The sequence below is a fragment of the Nothobranchius furzeri genome, chromosome 18, assembly GCF_043380555.1.
Source record: "Nothobranchius furzeri strain GRZ-AD chromosome 18, NfurGRZ-RIMD1, whole genome shotgun sequence".
NCBI classification, from domain to species: Eukaryota; Metazoa; Chordata; class Actinopteri; order Cyprinodontiformes; family Nothobranchiidae; genus Nothobranchius; species Nothobranchius furzeri.
Window position 1 is genome coordinate 25229591 of NC_091758.1, and position 26287 is coordinate 25255877.

General features: G+C 40.7%; 1 protein-coding gene across 1 annotated transcript; it reads right to left on the minus strand.

Annotated features, from left to right (window-relative positions):
- Positions 1–3022: 3022 nt before the first annotated feature.
- Positions 3023–22433, minus strand: fyna (FYN proto-oncogene, Src family tyrosine kinase a). The gene is made up of 12 exons (XM_015969766.3): positions 22286–22433; positions 10383–10639; positions 8998–9094; positions 6277–6375; positions 6016–6119; positions 5742–5891; positions 5482–5646; positions 5183–5362; positions 4922–4998; positions 4612–4765; positions 3534–3665; positions 3023–3450 (listed from the first exon to the last, which is right to left on the minus strand). Exons 2-12 carry the CDS (start codon positions 10627–10629, stop codon positions 3242–3244), a joined length of 1614 nt encoding a protein of 537 aa, XP_015825252.1. The 5' UTR covers positions 10630–10639; positions 22286–22433; the 3' UTR covers positions 3023–3241.
- Positions 22434–26287: the final 3854 nt, after the last annotated feature.

Here is a 26287-nt window from a genome sequence, read left to right on the forward strand (position 1 = left end):
CCTCACATGGGGATAGGTCAGCACATGGAGGAGATGGAGGATAACTTTATCCACCCAGAAAGTCCAGGTTATTCTTAGCTGGAGCTCAGCACACCAGCTGTTCTCACAAACCTTTTTTGGCCGTTGAAGGGGGAGCAAAATCAGATCTGATCAGTAGGACAACCCCTACTAAGATTGCCTGATTTAAAAACTAATATATGTTCCTAAAACCAGGAATGGAGACTGTCTTAGTTTCTACAACACAGCAAATAGTTAAAGACATTTAACAGACGCTCATGTGGAAAAATAATACATTTTAATGACGTAGCTAAATATACATATATATTTGCGTGTGTGTGTGTGTGTGTGTGTGTGTGAGAGAGAGAGAGAGAGAGAGAGAGAGAGAGAGAGAGAGAGAGAGAGAGAGAGAGAGAGAGGGTATAGTTATGTTAAAATGCTTTTAACACCCATTGAACCCTAGAACACATCTGTATCATTTAGAAGCAAGAAGGCTTCAAATCTCAGTTTTGTGTTTTTGTGATTGTGTGTTTTTCCTCACAGTTCACACATCTTAGGTGTGTGTAAACAGGATTTCTGTCTTCTCATGTCTCCGTTAGACCTGTGATGGAATGAATACTTTTTCACAGTGTACCACCCACTGTCCAGCTCTGTGTAAAAGGACATAGCGCCACCTTGTGGCAAATTCTGAGTATACAGCATTTTCAGTATGCTTCCTGGTGTTATGGTTTAAGTATATTGGCCTGAATGGTTTTGGGGAAATTAACATTCTCTTAAAACTAATTATTGGTTATCTAATATATTTCTTTAATGGTACAATATGTGAGAATTTTTGCAGTGAAATAATCACAAAACAGTCTGAAGTCTCCATCATGTTGGAAGGAAAGTTACATTAAAGCAGATTTTCTTCTCAGCCTCTTGGGGGCGTGTCAGTTTCTCTCCTTTTAAATAATCTTGAGAGTCTGTTTAGAATTTGTGTGACTGATGGGTTGCAGAGTCTGCACCAGCTAACACTGCAGCCCGGGCATTTGTAATTCAACACCGGCCGGCAAAACACAGCAGTGTTTGTGAAAATCCTAAACCAGTAATAAGGAGCAACCCAAAAGTTGTAAGCCACAGTCTCTATTTGTTTTACTATAATATCAGATGAAGAAGGCTAGTGGCTAACATTAAGCTAACAATGCTAACGATGAATTAGAAAAAAACTGTTAGCTAAAAAAGTAATCTCAAGAAGTATTTTCTATTACCAATACCACCATATTACAGTGAACCTACTTAGGAACCTACAGAGTATGACTTGTCTTCGCTCATCATTTAGAGTCTTCTGGTGCTGAACCGTAGCTGTAAACATGAAACTCGTGGAATGTTAGTCAAAAAGTCACCCGTATTTGAAAATGAGTCGCAGTACCCAAATTTGACCACAGGGTGTCATTCTTACATAATGCACCTTTAATCCACAGAATGTTCATGCTATGGCTTTTATTGTGAATTGGGTAAAGTAATAAAATGACTGAATTAAATAAAGCTCAATGGGTTAGCAGTATCAACATGAGTAACTTAGTAGTTTTAATAGAAATTTACATAATTTAAATGAGGTCAACTAAGAGTCATACGATTATTAGTTTTAGCTTTTTAAATCACAAGGCTCAAAAACAGGTATGTCCAAAATAAGGCCCGGGGCCATTTGTGGCCCCCCAGTTGCTTTCGTAAAATTGATTGTCTATCAGGTTGTTAATGTAATGGTATTTTTGACATCGCACACTTTTACTAATTTGCCTATTTTGGAATTTTTTTCAATGAGTACACAAGAAAAAAATCTTTTTTTTTGCATTTTATTAAATATTACAAAAAAAATCTAATTTCTGTGGCCTGTGATGACTGCCGATGTGCCAATTTGGCCATTGTCTTGAAAAGTTTGGGCACTCGTGCTCTAAATGTCTTAATTTGTGACAGAGGACTTATTATTCTTTAGAGAATTTTCTTACATCAGACCACTTTTAAAACCAGCAGTGAAATAATTGCAAGATTATTTATTTTAAAACCAGCTGTGTACAAGAAACAGACAGACAATAAATAATAATGAGACCAAAAACTTTTTGTATGCCTAATAAATTAGGATAAAAGTAGGTACAAAATAAAAGATGTTATTCACTTTACCAGCCATGGAAAGCAACATAAATACACTGGAATGGTGCTTTAATCCTGGGGTAACACGTTCTCATTCAGAAGTGAGCTTCAAGTCATTTAAAACTCAAAGAAAAAACAAACTGTAACACATAACACTGGTAAGAATATAAAAATGGTCTTGTAAACAACATGTTATTTAAAAATACACATAAAGGACAAATATGAGTACACATCCTTCATTCTCAACATGTCAGTGGCATTTTTTTGGCCGCTGAAGCAAAAAGGATCAGAGTTCTTATACAGCCTGCTGCTGAACATTAATGCAACATACACTGTAAAATGTCATCAGTATACTAGGCAGTCACCTAAACATTAGTTTCAGACCCTTTTTTTAAAACTACACAAAGCTAAACTAAAAGTTACTTGAAGCCGCTCTAAAAATTGTTGGCTTAAGCCGAAATGCAATGAATGCACTTAATACCAGCGCCGATGCTGTGGGGTTTGAGCTGGGATGGACGTGTCTCCATGATGCACTGAGTTAGTGTGTATAAAGCATGAAGGCATTCCTTTGCATTAGAAGAATATTACTAAACAAGAAAAGGCAAAAACAGGTTTTATTGTACATCTAGAATCCTTGAGGAGAGAAATATTCTTATATTAGTCGAGTAAAAAAGGTCAGAGAACGCCCCGAAGTTCAGTCTACGACATCTATTACCAACCGTGTTGTATTTTCTATCTGCAGCCAGCCGTGAATCCCAAACATCTTAGAATTAAAAAAGAAACAAAAGCCACGTGTTCCCAAATTATCAAAAGTAATATAAAATTAAACAAACAAACAAACAAAAAAAAGCCAAGTAAACAAGCAATTTATATTTACACTCTGTACAAATCACACATCGTAACTCGGGTTGTTCGTTTCATTAATTCTCCGCCCAGCTCCAAAACATCCTTTGATCCAATGGTGGCTTTGCTGCCGCTCGTCCTTCATCCTTGTTTGTGTAAAGTTTGGAAGTCAAAAAAATCTGTCAAAAAGCTTTTCTAAGATGAGGGAAAAGGTGGTGTCTGGCTCTCTCTGGTGGAGTACCCGTGTAATGACATAGGGTGATGAGGGACGTGTTCAGAGGTTATCTCCTGGTTGGTACTGAGGCTCGGTGGCTGTGAAGTAGTCCTCCAAAAAGGCTTGCAGGTACTCAAAGGTGGGCCTCTCCTCCGGGTCCTTCTTCCAGCACTGAACCATCAGCTCGTGCAGAGATGAGGGGCAGTCCTGTGGACACGGCATCCGGTAGCCTCGCTCCACCTGCTCCAGCACCTCACGGTTGTTCATGCCTGGAGGAGATGAACGCATGAGCATCACTCAATTTAATCAAGTAAAGTCAGCTTTTCAAATGACTAAAGCCGAGAGGTCCCACCTGGATAGGGAACTCTGCCCTTGGTCACCAGTTCTGTCAGCAGGATGCCAAACGACCACACGTCGGACTTGATGGTGAACTTCCCGTAGAGCGCCGCCTCGGGAGCAGTCCACTTTATGGGGAACTTTGCACCTGAAACAAAACAGATGAACCCTTTTTGTTAAAACTGTAGCAAATGTGTTTGCAGCTGAAGTTCCCGCAGAAATACTCAAAGAGTAAGTAGGTCACTCTCCACTGTTCAGATTTTCCCCCTTCCTGTGGTTTTCTAGGCAGGAAAGTTACGGAACAGTTTCATTCCTCTCAGTTCGCTCTTGGAACCGGCACAGTTTGTGAATACTGGAGCATGGAAGTTCCTTTTGTGCAGCTCATGCTAAAGAGAGACTTTGCAATTTTGGCTTGCTTTTATCACCCACTAATGTCCTGTTAGTAACAACAAAAGTGAAACTTATCTCTTCGCGGTGTGTTCATCTTATTACCACCTTAATCTAACTGCTGAAATATCTCCCCAGCCTTCATTAGTTTCTATAGGAGCGTTTATCACTAAGTGAAACAAATCAGCTGTGCTCACAATTTACAACCAACAGGGGGTGGCTCACCACTCTGAAGTTGCAAGTGTGGTATTCTGGCCAAAGGGGGCAACAGGGGTCTGAGCATGGACGTAATTCTCACTTTAGAAGTGGGGGGGACACGGGAGGGGGGGGGGGGGTATCTTTACAGTATGTCCTAATGGGAAACAGGCTTCCACACAAACGGTTGTTTTCCGCTTGGTCCCAGAGCTTAACCAGTGTCAATTTAATATACAGTGTAATATTGTTTTTGGATGGTAAAAAGCGCAGGGGTCAAAACATGAGTTTGGAAAAAGTGGGGGGGGGGGCATGTTACCCCTGTGCCCCCCCCCAAATTACGTCCATGGGTCTGAGTGACATTTCATTAACCCTGTAAAGGATCGTTTTAGCACATACTGCTCAAGAAAATGATTTAAAAATATGAACAATTTGCTAAGTATCTCTTTAAGTCCTGCCCCCTCCATGTAAACAAAAGGAAAGCTCGTCTGATTAAAACAAAAATACACCAGTACCTTGTCTCGCCGTGTACTCGTTGTCCTCGATGAGCCTAGCCAGACCGAAGTCAGCGATCTTACACACGAGGCCGTCTCCTACCAGGATGTTGGCAGAACGCAAGTCTCTGTGGATGTAGTTCATCCTCTCGATGTACGCCATTCCTGCGGCCACCTGGAGATGGAGTTGTTTCTCCCATTTAACATTTAACAGATTCAAAGGTCATCAGATCTGTGCTAAGAAATTTTAGCAACTCATACCGAAGCCATGTTTGCCACATGATCAAAACTACCTCACAAATAAACAAAAACAATGATAATTATGACACACCTGAGCTGCCATGTCCACTAGATTTGGCAGTTTGAGGCCTCGTCCTTCCCCGTCTTTAAGGAAATCAAGCAAACTTCCTGAAAAGAAACCAAAAAAGGATTTTGTTAAAGCAAATCTGTGAAACCTGCTTGAGATGTGGTTGTTTCATTAGGCACTGACATCTGTTTGTAGTATTATTATTATGATTTATTTCATCCAAATCACCTGTAATAGTGGATGTTTCCTATTCTGAACAGTGCCAGATCTATTAGCGGCTCCTACCTTTGCTCATGTACTCAGTGACGATGTAGATGGGTTCCTCAGACACCACCGCATACAGCTGCACCAGCTTATCGTGTCGGAGCTTCTTCATGATCTGAGCTTCCTCCAGGAAGGACTCGGGTGACATAGTGCCTGGTTTCAGCGTCTTCACCGCCACCTTGGTAGTACCGTTCCATGTGCCTGACAAAGACAATGAAAAACAAAATGGCGAAACCCTCTTCTCTGAACTCATACAGCTGTTGCACGACTTCGCCCGCAGCTGTCCAGACACAAACACACCCGCACACACACACACACACCCATCCAGACTTCTCCAAACTGGCCATTGCCGAGGCGTTTAATGAGCTGCAGCGATTCCCTCGGGATCTCCCACACGTCTTTGGTCTTGACGGACAGATCGGTCAGACGAGGCATGCCTTTGTGGCACGGCACGATTAGTCTGCAGCACAGCCCTGCAGCCCTGGCTGGAGAGATATGTGGAAACATTTATTTATTTGTGAGGAAGGAGGGGAGGAACCACCAAAATCTGCTTTCTGACACATAAATGCAGCATTCTCACTAGAGTAGTGCTGAACTAGCTGTTGGAGAGTCTCAAACTGGGCTCTGGTGGTGATGTAGTAGCCTCCATTGTCTAGTTTACGGATCTTATAGTGCTTAACGTGGTCTCCTTTGACGTCATCCCAGTCCTGGATGGAAAGAGAATAGGCCCCTGCAGCAGAGATGAAACACGTCAACACCAAACAAAAGAAAAACATGGGGGCTACATAATTTCTATTTCTATTTGCAAACAGATCTGTTGAGTTAGAAGGGAAAAGCATTCATCAGGTCTGCACCTTTGGTTGTTTCACTCTCACGAATGAGGAAGGTGCCTCTAGCGTTGCCACCAGAAAGCAGCTGCCTCTCTGCATCCTTTCGACCCAATTTACCAAAATACCAGCTGCAGGAGAGAAAACAAATGAGTTCAATATTGTTGACGTGACCCACTCTTAAAAAAAAAATAAGAGAGAGATACATTCTTAAATATTCATGATGTTGTGTGGTGGTGGAGCGACTGTGGGCGAGCGTGCACGCTCCCCTGAAAAAGTTTTACTCACTCTTCGGCTTGGATCGAGTCCACTGGAGCAACGTAATTACTGGGAATGTATCCAGTTCCACCTGTAGTAAGGGAGCGAGCCTCCCACCAGTCCCCCTCGCTGAAACGAGCAGAAGCAGAGGTGATTTAAAAGTGGGGGGTGGAAGCGACTACAATTATAAATCTAGAGGAGCCAAAGATGTAAAGAAAGGCATTTTTCCCTTTTTAATTTGCAGATTATGTAAATTTTTGCTGTGTTTGGAAAGACAAAGTATGCAGGATTGATGAGCTAACGGCTAGTCCGAGTACAGTCAAGATGAAAGAGTAATCCTCAAAAATGTCTCAACGCTTCTTGTAAATGTTACTTTATAAACTTCTTCACTGCTGTGGGTTTGCCATTGCAGGTTTCACTCTGCAGAACAGTGCAAGTGCTACATGCTTATGCTAGTAAATAACCAGGTTGTGCACATGCCCACCAAAAATAATGCATGGACCTTTTCCACCGTGCTTTTTTGCACAGTGTTAATTGTGACAAGATATTTTGATTTAGTTTTAGTCTTTTGACTGAAATTATTTTTCATTTTAGTCACAACTTAGTCATCCAATTTAATTTCGTTTTAATACGTGAAAATTCACTCGGCACAAAAAAAATGTAGTCAGCGAAATTAACACTGTTTTCACACCAGTGTTACGTCAGTATAAGCAATGCTATTTCTATGTTTCCCCAACTGATCCAGCATATGCCCAGGCAGAAGAACGCGCATGCTCATCACAAGCTCCTAACTACAGAGAAACTACCACCACCAAGACTGCTAAAACCTTGTGTTTCACTAAACTTCCCTCACTACTGCCAATCACTTCAATCAATCAATCAATCAATCAAAGCTTTATTTATAAAGCGCCTTCCGCAACCCTGTCAGGAAGCCCAAAGCGCTGAACATGGTACAGTTGTAAGTAATTATACTGAATAAATCAACAATAAAAGAAATTCAAATTACAAAATACAAATTACAAAATACAAAATGGAAATAACAAGATAGATGAAACATTCCGGTAAAATACAAATGTGTGAAACACAATTGGATTGAGTGGATGGATTGAGTGTACCAATGAAAACTGTGGGATGGATTCAACATAATAGAGGGCCATAATCAAACATGTTCTGGAAACGCCAAGCGGAGGAGGTGTGTTTTTAGGTGATTCTTAAAGACTGGCAGAGAAGGGGACAGCCTAACTGAGGGTGGCAACTGGTTCCAGAGTAACGGTGCACTTCCAACCTCGCTGTCCATAACTTGTGTTCAGTAAAGGAGTGGAGGCGGGGTACTCACTTGAGCACCTCATTGAAAAAAATGCGAACCCCTGTTAAAACCTCATTAAACTCTGATATGAAGGTTTATTTTCACAAGAACGGTTATATTTTGTAAATTGGAGCCCTTTTAACGAAACAGCCATCTGCTGACCAAAAACTACACTTGATTGTTTTGTGGAGCAGGTAGGTGTCCTAGGGGTTGCTCTTCACCTGCTTTACAACTTTTAGCTGTAATGCTAGCGGTTAGCATTTTCAGTTTGCCGATCGTCAATGAAAAGCACAAGAGGAAGAAAAATAAGAAGTTTGCTTCTTCTATTGGCATCGTGGCAGAGCTTAAAAGTAAAAGTAAGAGAGTAATGTCTTAGAACGCAAAGCAAAGAGCTAAAACCAGAGTGAATATCAACGCGGCCCACACTAGTTTGAGGAAGCTAAAGGAGGCTACAAGGTCGCAAGCTGATGGTGACCTGGCTTTGTTGCTACGGGACTTGTAAGTAATAAAAATGTTTGGCCAACAGTGTGGATCTTTTAACTTTGTGGTTTATTTTTGTTGTAGTAGCTGGCTCATGCTAGTGTTAGCTCATTGTTAGCGCTAGCTACAGCAGGCTGTTTCAAGGTCATTTATGACTGTTGTAATTCCACATTCAACCAGTAGGGAGGAGAAGCAGGAAACTGTTCAGTGTTACTTTAAAGAGCATGCCACCCCTACCAGAGTTATACTCCACTCCCACTTCCTGTTTGAGAAGAATGCGACGACTAATGTTGTCTGGCACACACACACACACACGCACGCACGCACACACACACACAATGGCTCACAATGACATTTTGACATCATAATGTACCATCTAATCAAACTAATCATAGTTTACCTCTTAGCTAATAGCGATGGCATGTTTAAATTCAAATGCAGTGCAGAGTTTTTACCTGACAGTTTTAGGCAAAATATTTAAATTTTAACTAAGATGCACTTAAATGCCAAGTTATTGGGTACACATGTCTACAGCATGATTAGACATTTATTTGCATAGCTTATCAGCAAACAAAAGTTGATTTGTGGGTGACTTGCTCTTTAAGATGACACTGAAACACTTTGGTCTTGTTACACTTGGACTAGCCGTTAGCTCATCAATCCTGTCAGATACAAGCACAGTTTCTCCACAAAAAGGCTTTTGAGTAACTTTTACATTGGTCAAAAACTCCCTTTAACATCCTTGTCCAGACTGAACTGTGCATTTCTGTGTCAGTTAAAAGAAAATAAAAACACGAGTCAACTCCCAAAGTCTTCAACACAAAAAACCAGCTGGTCTTTCTGTTACAACATCTTATCCCGGTTTCAACTTTCAGATGATGATGAAAAATAAAAAAATAAAAATGCAGGAGGAGAACTCGACCACCACCCTCCTAATGCCGTCACACGGATGCTTGCACACTTACGTGCTGTTGAGGATCTGGAACCGCTCCCCCTTTCTGAAGCTGAGGTCATCCTCAGTCCTGGCTTCATAGTCGTACAGAGCCACGAACAGAGTCACCCCTGCAGGAACACAGACGGGCGATCCAAAAACATGAGCCGCATCAAAAACATCCAGCTTCATCTCATCTTCACTTTAGACGTGTTTATGTCAAATAGGATCCCACACACAGAGTTTAATGCATTTTTCCTTGTTTTTTGTTTTTTGCACAGTGATTCAGCGACAACTGGAGAACATCTGCTTCTCACTCAGAGTCATTATGGGATGTCTTCAATGAGAAACAGAAAATAATTTAGTAGGAATTCAAGAGACTGCAAACATGAAAACCCTCTCAAGATTTGAGCCACTGTTAAAGGGCATTTGATGTTTTGTGTTTTATGTTGATATTCTCTGAAACTGCTGGAATCCACAAGCTCCAGGCAGCTCCTCGTCTTGTTTTAATGATCTGCATTTCTTATATTTTAGATTTCCAGTCACAACAGGAAGCTCGTTTCCTCCAAAAACCACACAGAATGACTGGAAAGTCAAGAAAAATCAGGAAAATCTATAAAAAATGGCTGGTGCAGACTAAAACTAAAAAAATGACAGATAGATAAAGACCAGATGAGAGAAAATGAATTATTGGACGTTTACTATGCAAAGCTTTGGATTTGTTTTAAGCGAGTGAGTTTTTGATGCCAGGTTCTAGATGAGGAACCTTTTCAAATTTAGATTTCTAATGGAGATTTCTCTGGAGTTCCTGTATCTTTTAATAAGCCTAAAACTGTAAAACGATTTCATTTTCTGATTGGATCTAAATCCTACAAAAGCTACAGTGCCACTCTTGTGTGGAGCAAAATTGCTCCATCTCAGCTTGACTTCTGACCTAGTTGACTTCTTTCCCTTCTTTAAGCCCAGCTCCTCGTCTGATGCTCTTAGACATAAATGCAGCTTGAAGCTGCCCTCCTGGGGTAATCTCTTAATAATGCACGCTGACCGTGCTGACTCAACAGATGTGACTCACTGGGATGCACCTTCAGAAAAAACGAAGGATCCTAAAAAACATGAAGCAGGAGGTGCTGCTAATTTCTGTTTCTCACATCATGTGCATCTTTAAAATCTTATAAGCCTGTAAAGTCAAATCCTGCACACTGGAGGCGGCTTAGCACCCTTCAGCAAAATGTCTGCTCCTTTCTGCTTGTCAGATGTGGCTCACAGAGCATCGGCTATAATTTAGGTCACTCTGCTTCCCATTAATGTGCAGGCTGTGGACTCGTGTCCTCTGCAGCAGGATCCATTTGTTGCATGAAGACAATATCAGTGCAAAATCAATCTACCTTGCAGCTATTAAAATAATTATTTTAATCTCACCTGTTCCTCCTCTGGACCGAAGCGTCCCAGACTGCGTGGACGAGTGGACCCCTCCGAAGACGGTCACTCCCTGCGTGGCCGCGCCGTGGAAGTTGTTGTAGTTGGGGATGGTGGTGACGCCGAAGCTGGGGTAGTGCTGCGGCGTGGGGTCCGACCCATAGCGGTAGCCCGAGTTGTGCGACAGGCTGGTCTCCCGGTCATCAGTGAGTTTCGCTGCTTCCTTATCCTTACATTGGACACAGCCCATTCTCTATCGTCTGTGAGACGGGGAGAGACACCCAATTAGTGTGGAGGTAGAATAATAGCTGCGGTCTCCACTGGGGAAATTAGGATTTAACATTCCACTTTTTCAGAGTTTCCTTTGAGATTTACAGAGAGACATCTGGAGAATCTTTCAATTGGGCTAAAAATTAAACATAACACTTACACAAAAGAACATCAAGCGCTTGGCTGACCTTTTTCTACAAGTCAACAAACACTTTATGTATCACAACAGAACTTTGACGTATCTGCCACCATTACAAGGTTGCACACACTTTATTTGTGTTAATTTTCTAAGGAGTTGTGCTCATGTGCTCAGAGTCATACAGCAAACCCTGGCACTACCCTCCATCTCATGAGTACTGATTGAGCTTTTGGCCTCAGTAAACCAGTTCCTCTAATGAGTGAAGCAATCTGCTTCATCAATTAAAGGAGCCTTGCTATCTTTATAGACCCAGTTAAACTAATGAACATCTTGGTTCAAGGAGCCCCTTTTAAGAGGCCTGGTAGCCGGGCTTAATGCCGGTGAAACGCGGCTGGAAGGAGGCCGCCGACAGCAGGGCCGTCTTTCATCTGCATTAGCATCAAGCCGACTTAATTGGAAACATACATGTTTACAGTGTCTGTGGATGGAGAGAGAGCTGGTATTAGTGGTAAATGCCAGAGCTGCAGAAGACCCGGAAAACCATCACACCTCTATGTCCAAAGTAAAGATTCTGTTCTCCAAAATAACTTCATGGTGTGCTGAATTACAGGGTAGATTTTATGTGTCAGGACTATAAAAAGCAAAATGTTCTATGCAAGTGAAAAGAACAGATTTAAAAGCATAATGTTATGTTTTGTCATTTTGGGAGGATAATTTTGCATCCCGGAATAAGCTGGAGTCAGAGCCGCATTGTGAGGGAACCTGATGGCTGCAGGAGAAGAAAAAACATAACGGGACGGAAGTTTTTCTCAGGGCTGTTTTACGTTTACTAATACATGCCTCTGCAGGAAAGTGCAAACAGATGTGCTGCTTGGTGCATCGTGTGAACGTTGGGGTACCAACACAAGTAGGCCCAGTAGCATGTACACACCTTAAGATGTCAGCCCTTTATGTAGAAAAAAATAAGCCCAATCTAAAACTAATAATCAGAAATAATTTCAATTAAATGTTTTATTGTATTGTTTTAAGTCTATTTTTCACACTGAAAATAATTTTTACAATAATATTCAGTTCATCTTTTTCTGAATAAACATTATCGAGTAATAAAATATGAATTAGTTAATAAAATATTACTTAGTCAATAAATGTCTATTCAGAACAAAGGTTGTGTCAAAACAAGTTATAAAAGTTATAATTATAATTATACATCCAAGCTTAGCTAATTTGACCGTTTATAAACCAAAATATTAGCAATAAAAGCCATTAAGATTTATATTTAAATATATGAAGTTCAAACTAAATATTTACATTAAAATCTAAAAAGTTCAATCTTAATATTTAGAATCTGAAGTTACACATACATTTTTGAAACATAAATACAAACCTGGTGGTTTTAAAATAAAATATTTTCTTTTTGCCGCGATCTGAATTAGCATGTTAGCTAAAAATAACTTTTTTAAAAAAAGTTAAACACAAAGCTAAAGCGAGACTTTGCAGTTTTGGCTTGCTTTTGTATGTAAGCTCAAATTTACTGAGTCCAACAGGGACCGGGCATGCACACTGAAGTTGCAAGTGCGATTTTCTGGCCACTTGAAGAAAATTATTTTAAAATTTGAAAAAGTGACATAGTATCCCTTCAATATACAGCAATAATTTACAATTGCAGAAGCAACCATCGACTGTGTGTTTATAGCTGATTCATTTAGCTGATGCTTTTATCTGGAGCAACGTACAACATACACATATGTCTATGGGAGGAAGCTGGAGAAAACACACGCATGGATGATAACTCCACACATAAAGGCCCCACCTGGGATTCAAACCCGTAACCTTCTTACTGCAAGTAAACAGTGCTACCAACTATCCCACTATGCAGTAATCTGATTACAAAGTTGCTGGGTTTTACTCACGTGACTCTGCAGTCACGCAAAACTCAAATGGGGACAGGAAGTGTTTTGCACCACTACACAGTTCAGCGTGATGGATGAAAGCGATTTTACCAAGGCTTTAAATGTGCAGACACAGACGCGATATCGTGAAAAAATACGTCTACCTTTAGGTTATGACCCATATTGTTTTAAAGTCTGACTTGTCATGCACTGTGGATGATTTACCCACCGCTGAAGCGATGGCATAACAAGCTACCTTGTCCTGCATGCCTCCTATTACACTGCGAACCAAATGAATGCATGTTCAGTGACAAATTATCAATTGGACCAGAGGTGGGGTTTCCTTTTTTTTGAGGAGCGAGAATCGCCTCACCCCTGCCACGTGGACCCTAAAAGGATAAACCAACCATCCCCTGTCCTGGAGGGGTCACCTGATAGGGAGGGTTAAGCTGCTGGGCATTCTCCAAGTCTGACTTGTCATCTTTTAAAACTCTTGCTGCCCCTTTCCCAGCAACAAAAGCACAATGTTGGCAAAGTTACATCACTGGAGCCCAAAAACTGGGAAGCACCCACTCAGGCTTTCATGTTCTCCAGTCAGGACAGTGTTTTCTCCATTCTTCTTCACTAACAAGAGAGGGGAGCCACTGCAGAGAAGAAAGAGATCATTGTGATTCGCGACTGCCAATAAAACCACATAAAACACCCAGAAGCAGAAACAAGCCCATTAGAAGCATGCGCTACGGTCTGATCTCCGTCTAGAGCTCCCATCAAAAAACAGAAATGAAAGAAGGAAAAAATAAACCTACAGCTTCCTCAGTAATCCTCCACACATCAAATAATCTTTGACAATTATGTTTACATCTTCAATCTTCTGGTGTTTACACAATCCCTCCCTATGCCACAGCCGATGCTCTTAAGCGAAAAATCTTTTGCAACAGTTTTGAGAAGCAAATGTAAATATTTACAGATTTTTTAAGGAATTAGAAAGAAAAAACTTTTAAATGTGACTTTTCGAACACTTTATGACCTTTATGAACAGTTTTGAAGACTTTTTTGATATTTTCAATTATCCAAATTATACTTTGTAATCATAACCCATTAAATGTAGAACACTTTGTTCCATGTGGCTGTTTTGTTGGGGAATGCATGAAGGGATTAATCAAACAGACCTGAATAAAATGTTAAGATGTGTGTTTTCTGGTGTCTCGGCTGTGATTGAAATAGCTCTGCCTTCCCTCCTGGAGGGATGGGAGTAAATGAGATGAGATCTCATGTCACCATTGTGCCTGTGAGGATTAGAAAAGAAATCTTCAGCAAGTAAAAAGGCCAAAGACTTCTGTAGCTTTAACATATACATAATATACAGTCAGGTCCATAAATATTGGGACATCGACACAATGCTAACATTTTTGGCTCTATACACCACCACAATGGATATCAAATGAAACGAACAAGATGTGCTTTAACTACAAACTGTCGGCTTTTATTTGAGGGTATTTAAATCCAAATCAGGTGAACGGTGTAGGGATTACAAGAGTTTGCATATGTGCCTCCCACTTGTTAAGGGACCAAAAGTAATGGGACAGAATAAGAACCATAAATCAAACTTATACATTTCAATACTTGGTTGCAAATCCTTTGCAGTCAATTACAGCCTGAAGTCTGGAACACAGACATCACCAGATGTTGGGTTTCATCCCTGGTGATGCTCTGCCAGGCCTCTACTGCAACAGTCTTCAGTTCCTGCTTGTTCCTGGGGCCTTTTCCCTTCAGTTTTGTCTTCAGCAAGTGAAATGCATGCTCAATCGGATTCAGGTCAGGTGATTGACTTGGCCATTACAAAACAGTCCACTTCTTTCCCTTCAAAAACTCTTTGGTTGCTTTTGCAGTATGCTTTGGGTCATTGTCCATCTGCACTGTGAAGTGCCGTCCAGTGAGTTCTGAGGCTTTTGGCTGAACATGAGCAGATAATATTGCCCGAAACACTTCAGAATTCATCGTGCTGCTTTTGTCAGCAGTCACATCATCAATAAATACAAGAGAACCAGTTCCACTGGCAGCCATACATGCCCACGCCATGACACTTCCAGCACCATGCTTCACTGATGAGGTGGTATGCTTAGGATCATGAGCAGTTCCTTTCTGTCTCCATACTCTTCTCTTCCCATCACTCTGGTACAAGTGGATCTTGGTCTCATCTGTCCATAGGATGTTGTTCCAGAACTGTGAAGGCTTTATTACATGTTGTTTGGCAAACTCTAATCTGGCCTTCCTGTTTTTGGGGCTCACCAATGGTTTACATCTTGTGGTGAACCCTCACACTGGTGGAGTCTTCTCTTGATTGCTGACTTTGACACAGATACACCTACCTCCTGGAGAGTGTTCTTGATCTGGCCAACTGTTGTGAAGGGTGTTTTCTTCACCAGGGAAAGGATTCTTTGGTCATTCACCACAGTTGTTTTCCCTGGTCTTCCAGGTCTTTTGGTGTTGCTGAGCTCACCGGTGCGTTCCTTCTTTTTGAGAATGTTCCAAACTGTTGTTTTGACCACGCCTAATGTTTTTGCTATCTCTCTGATAGATTTCTTTTGTTTTTTCAGCCTAATGATGGCTTGCTTCACTGATAGTGACAGCTCTTTGGATCTCATCTTGACAGGTGACAGCAACAGATTCCAAACGCAAATAGCACACTTGAAATGAACTCTGGACCTTTTATCTGCTCATTGTAATTGGGAGAATGAGGGAATAACACACACCTGGCCATGAGAAGCCAATTGTCCCATTACTTTTGGTTCCTTAACAAGTGGGGGGCACATATGCAAAATGTTGTAATTCCTACAACGTTCACCTGATTTGGATGTAAATACCCTCAAATAAAAGCTGTCAGTCTGCAGGTAAAGCACATCTTGTTTGTTTCATTTGATATCCATTGTGGTGGTGTATAGAGCCAAAAATGTTAGCATTGTGTCGATGTCCCAATATTTATGGACCTGACTGTATCTGGTGCTGAGGGAATCTAGGCCATTTCTAGATATGTTTCCTCGACACTTTCTTTTCTTTTTCCTTTTCTTTTCTTTTTTAGAGCTCTTTACTTATTTTTTAGACACAAATTCAACCATGTTTGGGATCGAGGAAAAAGTTTAACAGATCAACATAATAAGATCGAAATCCAAGAAGCAAACATCCCCTTATTATATTGCAGACATGAGTCAAGACTGTGCATTATATCAAAATGTCAAGGCAAGCCCCCGCAGTATGACAATTTTGGCCCTCCCTGCATTTCATCAGAGGCACGCAGACACCAGAGCAAGACCTGCGACACAACTTCACCCCCAAAGAAAGCAGATGATGCCGCCGCAGCCTCGGGACTTGTTCTTTTCCTCGCGTATCGTATGACCACCTCGGCCTCCGAGAGAACAATTACGGGGCTATTTTCAGACCCGAATGAACAGCTTGCCTTGAAGAAAGACCAGATAAAGAGAATAGGACCAACAGGGACAGGATTGCTGCTGCAAAATGTGTCAAAAGAGCGAAGAATCAAAAGGGGGCGGTGAAGATGTAAGAGGACTTTTGACACAAAGCTTTAAAAATTAAAACTCTACCGTTCTGAAAAAGGACAGCATTTGAGACGTGGCTCAACAAGAAATTAATTCACAAGAATGACACACTTTAATTTGATGCCGTGCAAGCACGAACGGTAATCATCGGCGCTGGAAGTCATAATGGGAGAATGGGTCATTTATAGAAAAGCAGCGATCGATACGGCGCACTGAAAGTGCAGAAATGTCAGGGCTATGCACCGCAGCAGATGGATTAAACACAAGATGATCAGATAGGCCTGAAAAAAAAACAGTCATGGGTTCAGTTTAGCATCACAGAGAAAGGGAGAAAAGAAATAACAGGATTTACAAAATTTAAATCAAAAACTCTGGATTTTACTCACTACTACTAAAGCATAAATCATGATTTTATATTTGAAAACAGATTTTTGAAGATGCCTTGCCTTCCAGCTGGTATGGCTGGGAAAACCCCCATAATATGAAGCTGATCTTAATGCAAAGACTGCAAAACATATGTATATTCTTATGAGGTTTTGTTTGTTTCAAGATTAAAGCAATCTACCTTGGTCTTCGCCGTATTCGGACTAGCTGCTAGCTTGTCAATCCAATCAGAACTGATCTCCATTAGTCCAAAAAGTTATGTCAAACAGGTAAAATAGTACCTACTTACAGAACCCTACTTCAAAAGAACAAATGTATCGCAATAAGGCGTTGTTTTCACTAATCCAGCAAGCACATGTGTTAAAATATTCAACTGATGTCAAATATTTTATTTAATCTCAGGCATTTGTTACTCTGGATGCTTTTAGACTTTTAGGAATAAATGTTATCTAGTTTGGTCTGGTAAACTGGTAATATTATCATTACAACCAAAATCATTTTCACTATCCAGTGCAGTACTGGAAAATGTAAACTAATAAAAATAAGCTGAAATAATGCAATATTTGGCATTTCCCCCTTAATTCCTTTTTTTTTTTTTACTCTTAAAGCAGAAATGTTGAGTTGTTTTCTCAGAGGGCACCATCTAGTGGCAGAAAATGTATTGCACCTGTAGCCGCTCTCCCTACTTCCATGATTAAGCCTGGAGGCAATGACTTTTGTATAGAGGTCGACTGATATTGTTTTTTTTATTGCGAATTCCGATATGAGCTAACAATTTTTTTGGCCAGTTTTCATTGACGATATCTAGATGTTTTCCTTATTTTCATGCTCACTAATATTTTTAGCGGATGCACAAAATCTTCTCGACCGGAAAAGGGTGGCTTGCCAACTCCGGGTCGGGGGAGAGGTCCTACCTCAAGTGGAGGAGTTTAAGTATCTCGGGGTCTTGTTCACGAGTGAGGGTAGGAGGGATCGGGAGATCAACAGGTGGATTGGTTCAGCATCTGCAGTGATGCGGACGCTGAGCCGATCTGTCATGGTGAAGAGGGAGCTGAGCCAGAAGGCCAGCTCTCGATTTACCGGTCGATCTACGTCCCAATCCTCACCTATGGTCATGAGCTTTGGGTAATGACTGAAAGAACGAGAACGCGGATACAAGTGGCCGAAATGAGTTTTCTCCGTAGGGTGGCCAGGCTCAGCCTTAGAGATAGGGTGAGGAGCTCATACATTCGGGAGGGACTCGGAGTAGAACCGCTGCTCCTCCGGATCGAAAGGAGCCAGTTGAGGTGGTTTGGGCATCTGGTCAGGATGCCTCCTGAACGCCTCCCCGGGGAGGTGTTTCGGGCATGTCCTGCCGGCAGGAGGCCCCTGGGTCGACCCAGGACACGTTGGAGAGGTTACATCTCCAATCTGGTCCGGGAACGCCTTGGGGTCCTGCCGGAGGAGCTGGTGGACAAGGCCGGGGAGAGGACGGTCTGGAGCTCCCTAGTTGGGATGCTGCCCCCGCAACCCAGACCCGGATAAACGGAGGAAGATGACGACGACGATGACAAAATCTTCTGAAGCTCAATCAGTTTATGAACACTGAATTTGACAAAATGTAACATCTTAATTTTGTGCACTGCTCAGTGTTAAAATCAGACATCTAATTAAAGTTAATCAAACAAATCAGTTCACTAACCAAGATTCTAAAGTGGTGTATAAAATTAATTTCAGTTGAAAATTTTTTAATAAGTATTAATTATTCAGATGTTATTCAAGAACGTAAATATACATGAAAATTAAATTCTGCAGAAACACTGGGCTGCCCAGGGATGTGTCTGACTTAAATTAGCTTTACTAAGGAAGTATTCCGACTGATGCTGATAAATTTGGTAAATAGAGATGCACAATATATCGGCATCAATATAGTTATCGTCCAACATTAGTCACTTTTTGCCATATCGGTCCGATAAATAAAACTGTGCCGATATTAGCCATGTGACAGTGATTGTAATGACTTCAGAAGCGCAAATGTGTGTGATGTGTGTGTACGCTCTAACGTAAATTCAGCTTTAATCATTTTCATTCAAAACAAAATCTGCTGACTTTAGGAGCATTAATGTCAGTATATCGGTATCGGATAAATATCGGTTATCGGCCACGACAGTGATATTAACTCATTAACTGCCATTGACGACTAAAGTCGTCATTTGCCTTTTTTTTTTTTTTTACTGTGTAGGCGTCGGAACGAGCCCCCGCACCGTGAGAACAAACATCTCAGCTCTAAAGCCGATCTTCATCCACAAACGTCACATGTCACGTGACCAGGAAGCAGAAAATCCATGTGTTAGGAGACTGTTTTGGGCAGTTGCTGTAAAAAAAAAGCGAGGAGCGAACCGGAAAAGCTTCTGCCGATCACAATTCGACATCGGAATATGAAAGACAGGATAACGCTCAAAACGCTCGGATTCTTCCTGATGTAAGAGGTGAGTCTACTCTTTGTTTTGGCATCGACATCATCATAGAGTGCAACATTCTGTGACTTTTCAAAAAAACTGAAAATGCTGGCAGCGAAGGGCTTTTCTGATCAGGAAACTGCTGGAAATGAATGAGTTAATATCGGTATTGGCCCAAATAGTTCATATCAGTGCAACACTAATAGTAAAAATCTGCTCGATATATCGGCCGACCGACTGATGTATCGGTCTACCCCAACTCACATACATGAACGTGCACCTCTATTCGGCCAACAGGGCTAAAACTCATCGTTTTACAAGTATTGTTGACATGTTATGCTGTTTATTTATTCTTTTAAAGGCTTACTTCTCCATGAGAAATATGACCAACTCTGCATCTGGGTTGTTACTTCTGCAAATGAGTAGAGGCTCTTTGATTGACATCTGTCTGTAAACGTGTTTAACGTTACTGGTTAATGCCGAGTAGTACTCAAGTACGGTTGAGAAGCAGCCTTAACAATAAAGAAATGACTTATTCTCTACACTGTATCACAGTTCAGGGTTAAACTATCACTTTTCCAGATTTCTGAAAAAAACCATACTTGATTCCTGAAAAGGGTAAAACTTCGGCTTGCTGCTTGAATATAAGTGACGTACAAAGGAAACCTAATTTAAACACAAAGTTGATTAAAACTGTGCTTGTCTGGTCATCACAGCTGGAATGTCTTTATTATTTAACAGCACTTAACTTGCAAGTCCCTCATGAGTTTGAGCACTTTGCAATTCAAACAGTCCTCTGACAACACAGCGGCACTGTTCGAATCAAAGTGCAGGGTCACTTTACACTCAGATCATTGATGCGGACAAGTCAAGGTTCCCACTTCCCACCCACTGATGTCACACACGCACTGACCTAATTCAGGTCCAAAATTCTACTTTTTGTTCGGTCAACAAAGACGTGCGTAAAAGAAAAGGGGTTGTCGTCGTGTGCCGTTTCTTAAATGCATGTGAGAAACCACACACTGTTCCACTTTTACTGGATCTGGTACAACACGGACAATCTCCTCCTTATGGCTGCCATTCTCCGAATAGTTACAACATTTGCTTGTGTCAGACAACTGAGTTCATTCAGTGTATCAACAACAAGACAATGGCCACATTTTACTTGGCTCCAAGATTATGAACACAATGAAATGCAGTGTTAAAGCTTTCAAAGTGCTGTGCGCGCACAGAGGCAGTTATGAAAGCCACAGCTGAGCCGTATACAGTATGTGGTTTGAAACTAGCTGTGCTGTAAGTGTCACGGTGCTCTGAGTGGACTGTTGAGTCATGGCTGTAAATCGTTGAGTCTATTGTGAAAAGTCAGAAAGATTTAGTAGGTGAACACTTTCCAGACAGGGAAAAAAATAGAAGCAAGATCGGATTTTGTCTCGACTTGGGTTGAAAAGTTTTCCAGGGTACAAATCTACTAGAAATCATGACCAGGTGATTCTGTTGGTGTCGATATAGTGAAAAGGGTATCTGAAAATCAACTAGTGGTCAAAATCCAACAACAATAGGCATCAATGACATTGACATCACCAATGGATAATTCATTCATTCATGAACAGATCTTTTATGTGGGCGTTTTTACTTCTAGAATCATAATTTTCAGATTAATCAGAAATTTTAAAGATATATTTTGTTGATCATAGCTCTTTTGGTGCAGGGTGGTAAATCAGAATCAGCCAAAACTGGTACTGGCAGATCAAAAACCTTAATAATATAGTCCATCTCTAGTTTTAGCTGAGAGGAAATGCAAGCCACAGCTTTGGCACATCCTACAGCAGATCTGGTAATAACACCAATACTTTCAGTAGCAAATCTCGTCAATGTCAACAGAGTCTTATGCAAGAAATTCATTATTTGATTGAAATAGCAGATTTGCACAATTAGCACGGGACAAAAACGATCCAAGCAAAATAAAATAAAATAAATCAACGTAACTCACTCAGACACTTCCACAAACGAGTCATCCCGATCTCGATTTTTATCCTCATGCAGCTCTGAAAAGCAGATACCGATTTTGGACGATTCTTAGAGACATTTTCTTATTTTTTTAATCAATTCTGATAAACATTAAATTGATTCTGGAAGTAAAGCTTTCCACAATAATCTGCTTTTGCTGTTGTACATTACCAGTTAGATATGGCTAATTCAAGACCCTTTAAAAGTTTTAAACTTTTTAATGCAACTTGACAATGGCATGTTCATGAACACACACCCCCACCCTAAAAACAACAATGACTGATATTAGAGTTTCAGATAGGTCCTCACCAAAGGCTTAAAATCGGCCATTTCTCATCACCTGACCATTTTTGTTGCTTCTCAGACTTATAATAAAAATCTTTCAAAAAAACTGAACAACTATTTAGACGATAATTAAATTTTGATCATTTGACAAGTGAAAACAACAAATTCCCAAATCCTGTTTTTGTGAGGTTTAACCAAAGTAATCTAATGATGTATTGACTATTAATACTCAATAATATATTTCAATATAACCCTGAAAAATCTAATTATTTATGCAAAAAGACATAAAAACGTGACCTATCACGTAGAACCATTCATGGAGAGCCTTTAGAGTGCTGAATGAACGTTACTAATCCAAAACTATTACCTAACTTTTTGCACATGGAAACATTGAGCTCTCAGCTTCACACGCACACGCACTGACGCACGCACATCATCTGCTGTGTTTGCCTACGCTAGATGGATGACTGCACCTCCAGACACAACAGATAACCCGATTAAGGCAGCTTTAATTGGAAATTTAGCAGCAAAGCAATTAGTTTTCCTAATAAAAAAAACGAATATGGTGATTAACTGGGCGGCGGATCAATAGGAGGCTGTATGCAGGTCGCTCTGAGCACGGCCTGTTAGTAGTCAGCTCTGTTCTGCAGCCCATCCATCCCTGCTGCAGCTGCAACACAAGAGCCCCTCTTCAGAAACGCAGAGCCGCAAAACATCACCAACAACCTTCAATCCTTCGTTTTCCCACAAAGTTCCCAGGAAAGGAGACCAATCCCAGCCACGGGAAGGACGAGAGAGCGGATGGCGGCGGCTCGGAATGTGTTATTTATCTCCTCTTGTTGTGTGTCGCGATGGATTCAACCCACAGAGCAAAAATCAGGGACAAGGCAGAGGCGGGTGGACCAGCTGGAATAAAACACGAGAAATAAATCACGCTTACCACAGAAAATCAGACTAATCCATCGGAGTTTTCCAGGGGATCGTGTGTGTCCGCTGGTGTTTCCTTTCTTCTGTTTTTATTCTTCAGAGAAGGAGGACGGCGGCGGGGGAGACTCGTCCCTGCCGATTCCGGAGCGCTTGTCGCCGCCGTGTGTACGGATGATGACGGTGGCGGAGAGAGTCGAGTCAGCGTAGAAACACCAGCTGGTTCCGGTCAAAGATTTTCAAAATAAAATGCATCACCAACAGCCGGGTTTTTACCTTTATTCTCCTAAGATAACGGCAATAACATCATTACCATATAACTGAAATTAAATGTACTTATAATGGTCTTTGTTTATTCAACTTCCGATGACATAGAAGCAGCGTTTTTTAACAAACACTGTTAATACTAATTGACGCATTTTGTTCTTAATTGAGAACAGCAAAGCCTATTTAATTTCCGGTTTGCCTCAGTTGTTTTTGACGCAGTTGTTATTGCGTACAGCTGAGGCGGACCGACCCGACCCAGGGATTTGATTGACAGCTATTTTGACCAATCGGATTTTATAATGTGGGCACTGATTTGGTCACATCCTCCTCTTTTTGAGAATGCTGGAATAAAAAACACAAGAAAGAAATTGGGATAAAATTACAGAAGATAGATTAAAAAGCTATGAGTCTTTTGTGCAAATCTTTACAGATGGATCAAAGGAACATGTAGTAGTTAGGGAAAGAACTTCAGATCATTTAACTGTGTACACAGTGGAGATGATAGCTATATTATTCAATGGATGGAACAAAATAGGATTAAAAAGGAAGTATATGTACTGATTCGTTATCTGTATTAGTGTCAGTTAAATTAATGTCTACCAAGAGTCGAATAGATGTATTATATGAAATATATGAGACCATATTTAGATTAAGGAATTTGGGTACGGAAGTTAAATTTTTATGGGTACCGGCACATAGAGGAGTAGAATGAAATGAAATGGCAGGTTATTTTGCAAAAAGGCAATAAGAGATAGGAAAATAATAAATAATGCATATAGTGCCGCTGAAATTAAATCTATCATTAAAGCACATATAAAGAGTGGCAAAGAATGTGGGACAGGGAAGAGAAAGGAAGACATTTGTTTCAGATACAAGGGAAAGTAGGAAAATGGAAAAATATAAGAATGAATAGTAGAGATCAAAGAATAATATCAAGATTAAGATTGGGTCATACTGAGCTTAATAATACGATGCATCTGATAGGGAAACATCCCACAGGTTTGTGGGGGGGGGGGGGGGGGGACAGTGGAACATGTTTTATGTGACTGCATAAAATGAGGAAAGTAGAGGACAACTCAGGGAGAAATAAAAAAAACATAGGAGGTGGAGTGATAAATGTAAAGAATTTGTTAAGTGGTGAAGAAAGGAAATATAAGTTGGTTATTGAGTATCTAAAACACAGTGATCTGTTGAATAGAATTTAGTTTTTTTTACGCTCACACTCCAGCACAGTAGGTGGCGGAAATGCACCTAGCCGTTAGATGTCACCCGCCAATAAACACGAAGAAGAAGAAGAAGAAAAAAAAAACACAAAATGTTGGGTAAGGTTTGTCCAGCTGGTTCTGATAAGGACAAGTGAGATTTAAAAACCATATTCTTCTCTAGAAATTTCAGATTAAATCAGCCAAACAAAAGCGCTGTTCTGCAGCTTCAAATCACTGGGAAACACAAAAAGACGAATTATGTTTGTTTTGTGAGTCCTACAAACCCTACAATAACATGCACACATCTGAAACCTTTATCAGATAGTAAAATACTTCAAATTTTTCAAATATCAAGTTTTTCCTATAGTTTTGATATTAGATCATCAAATTCTAGAATAAAAAGAAAAAGGGTATAAAAATGTAACATGATAATCACCGACTAAACATTTAATCTACCATTGCATTTAATGTTTAAGGTAATTTGTGAATTTAAGTTATTAATTGCTTAAGTTATTGGATCAATCCACTCACTGTGTTTTATGCTAAGCTAAAGTGAAAGGAGTACAGCCGGGTGAGGAGAATGAATGGACTGGGTAAAGATAGTTTTTTTTCCACTTATCTAACTCTGGGAAACACATCAACAGACAAAATTTCAATTTTTGGTTGAATATTCCGTTAACTCATGATCAAATGTTACTCACACCTTTCAGAGAGTTCCCCATGGTTCTGTTTTTCTTGAATATCTTTAGAATCACATTCTGTGTTGTTCTCTGAGATTGTTTAGCCTACTTCATTTTGTCAGACTCCATTAATGTGATTTAGTAAATCAACAAACTGGTAATCAGGTCTAGCAGCTATAGTGAAACTGAAGTCAGCATTCCAAACAATGTTGTATCACAGTCAGTTTGTGGTTTGTGAAGGGGTGATACTAGGGATCAGGTTGGGTTGGATGGTATTTCTCCCCTCAGTAAATGACATCATCAATGAAAACTGGATTTACTGAGATTATCTGTCTGATGCTGACATTTGTTTGCCTTGTTTACAGCACGAAGACATACATGTTAGCAGCATTACACCTTTAGTTTGAATATGCAGAATATCTAGCTGTGTTTGGTTTAAAAACAGTTGATTTTCATGTTCACAAATCCATAGTTTTGTTGTTTTTATTGGCAAACACCACATGCACTGCCTTTGTCTCCATGTTTACATATTCATAGCATCTCCTCATAATAATTGCAGCTTTGCATGTCATCAGAATATCACAACAATGAACGTGGCCTAGTTAGCCTGAGGAGGGGGGGGTGGCGGGCAGGCGGGGGTGAAAATAGTCACCCTAATCCTCACTCTCAATCTGCGTGTGCCATGCAGTCTCACCCTGCATCTTCACAATCAGAGGTCATAGCCGCTGCAGCTCTCGCCAGCCAACACGCAGCTTCTTCCTTGCAGCCATTTTGGACTGGTAACCATGGAGATGTGGGTCATGCAGTGATGGCTGATTAGAGAGAGGGAAGGAGATTTGTCGCTGGCGGTGGAGCTGAAGCACTGCAGGCTGGTGGAGCAGACAACAGAAGCAGAAGAGAGCCATAAAGTCTCATTATATCTGGGTCACCGGGATGCTGCAGCTGCAACAAGCAGACAAGACATGATTATGCAAGAAGAGATGAGGGGAGTTATGGACGTGGGGGGCTCAGAATTACAGGGGGAGGTCTGTTTACTCAATAGGGCACATGTCGGGTGCCTTGATAATTTAACACCAGAGGGGCTGGGATGTCAGCTCACATGTCTGTAGACATGCTGCTGTTTTACTGACAGGTATATAAAGTCTGATTCATTCTAAAATAAAACCCAAGTGAAGGTTAAATCCCAGGATAGTGTTTAATATGCATTGAAAGCACTCTATGGCAAGGAGAATGGTCTTTTTTCTCCACTCATAAAGCAACACAGTCTGATGGATGCCTTTGAGTTAAGGACATATTTGTGATTTTTTTTCTTTTTCAAAGGCATCCGTTAAAGATGGAAAAGGAAATTAAAAAATCACAACATTTCAAAAAATGAATATTCCTGACTCCAAAACAACAGGAATGGGCTGCTTTACATGGAAAAACACGAGGCAAAACAACACTTAAAGGCAGAATTAAATGAAAAAATGCAACAAATTAAACACTTCAGAGCAAGAAAATTGTGCAACAGGTCATTTTAAAGACATTTGACCAAAAATAATTTATTTGAGGTTAAAAATAAGGCAAACACATGACATTTCAGACTCAAACAGACCAAAAAAAAAAGCAAAATTATTTTAAATGAGTGATCATTTTAAACGTCACTGGTGTGTTTTTATACCGCTGAGGTGTTTTATTGTTGTACTTTGTGGTTTAGTGAAACCTTAAGAGTCTAACAGAAAGTTGCAGGCCATGTTGTTGTCTCTCCCATTGTCCGCGCCCCCACCCCCCCTCCTCCCTGCGCCGCTCCGTCACCTCCCCACTCTTCGAATCCCGGACTTCTGATTGGTGGAGACGACCTGGATTTGTCGTCATAGCCCCTGTGCC

What these genes read in the sequence shown, in the direction of transcription:
- fyna (XM_015969766.3), bottom strand. Translation starts at nt 10,629, where the DNA reads ATGGGCTGTGTCCAATGTAAGGATAAGGAAGCAGCGAAACTCACTGAT. An exon ending in TCGGTCCAGAGGAGGAACAG is followed by an intron (nt 9,095 to 10,382) that starts GTGAGATTAAAA and finishes GTGTTCCTGCAG; the next exon opens with GGGTGACTCTGTTCGTGGCT. An exon ending in TTCCAGATCCTCAACAGCAC is followed by an intron (nt 6,376 to 8,997) that starts GTAAGTGTGCAA and finishes TGCTCGTTTCAG; the next exon opens with CGAGGGGGACTGGTGGGAGG.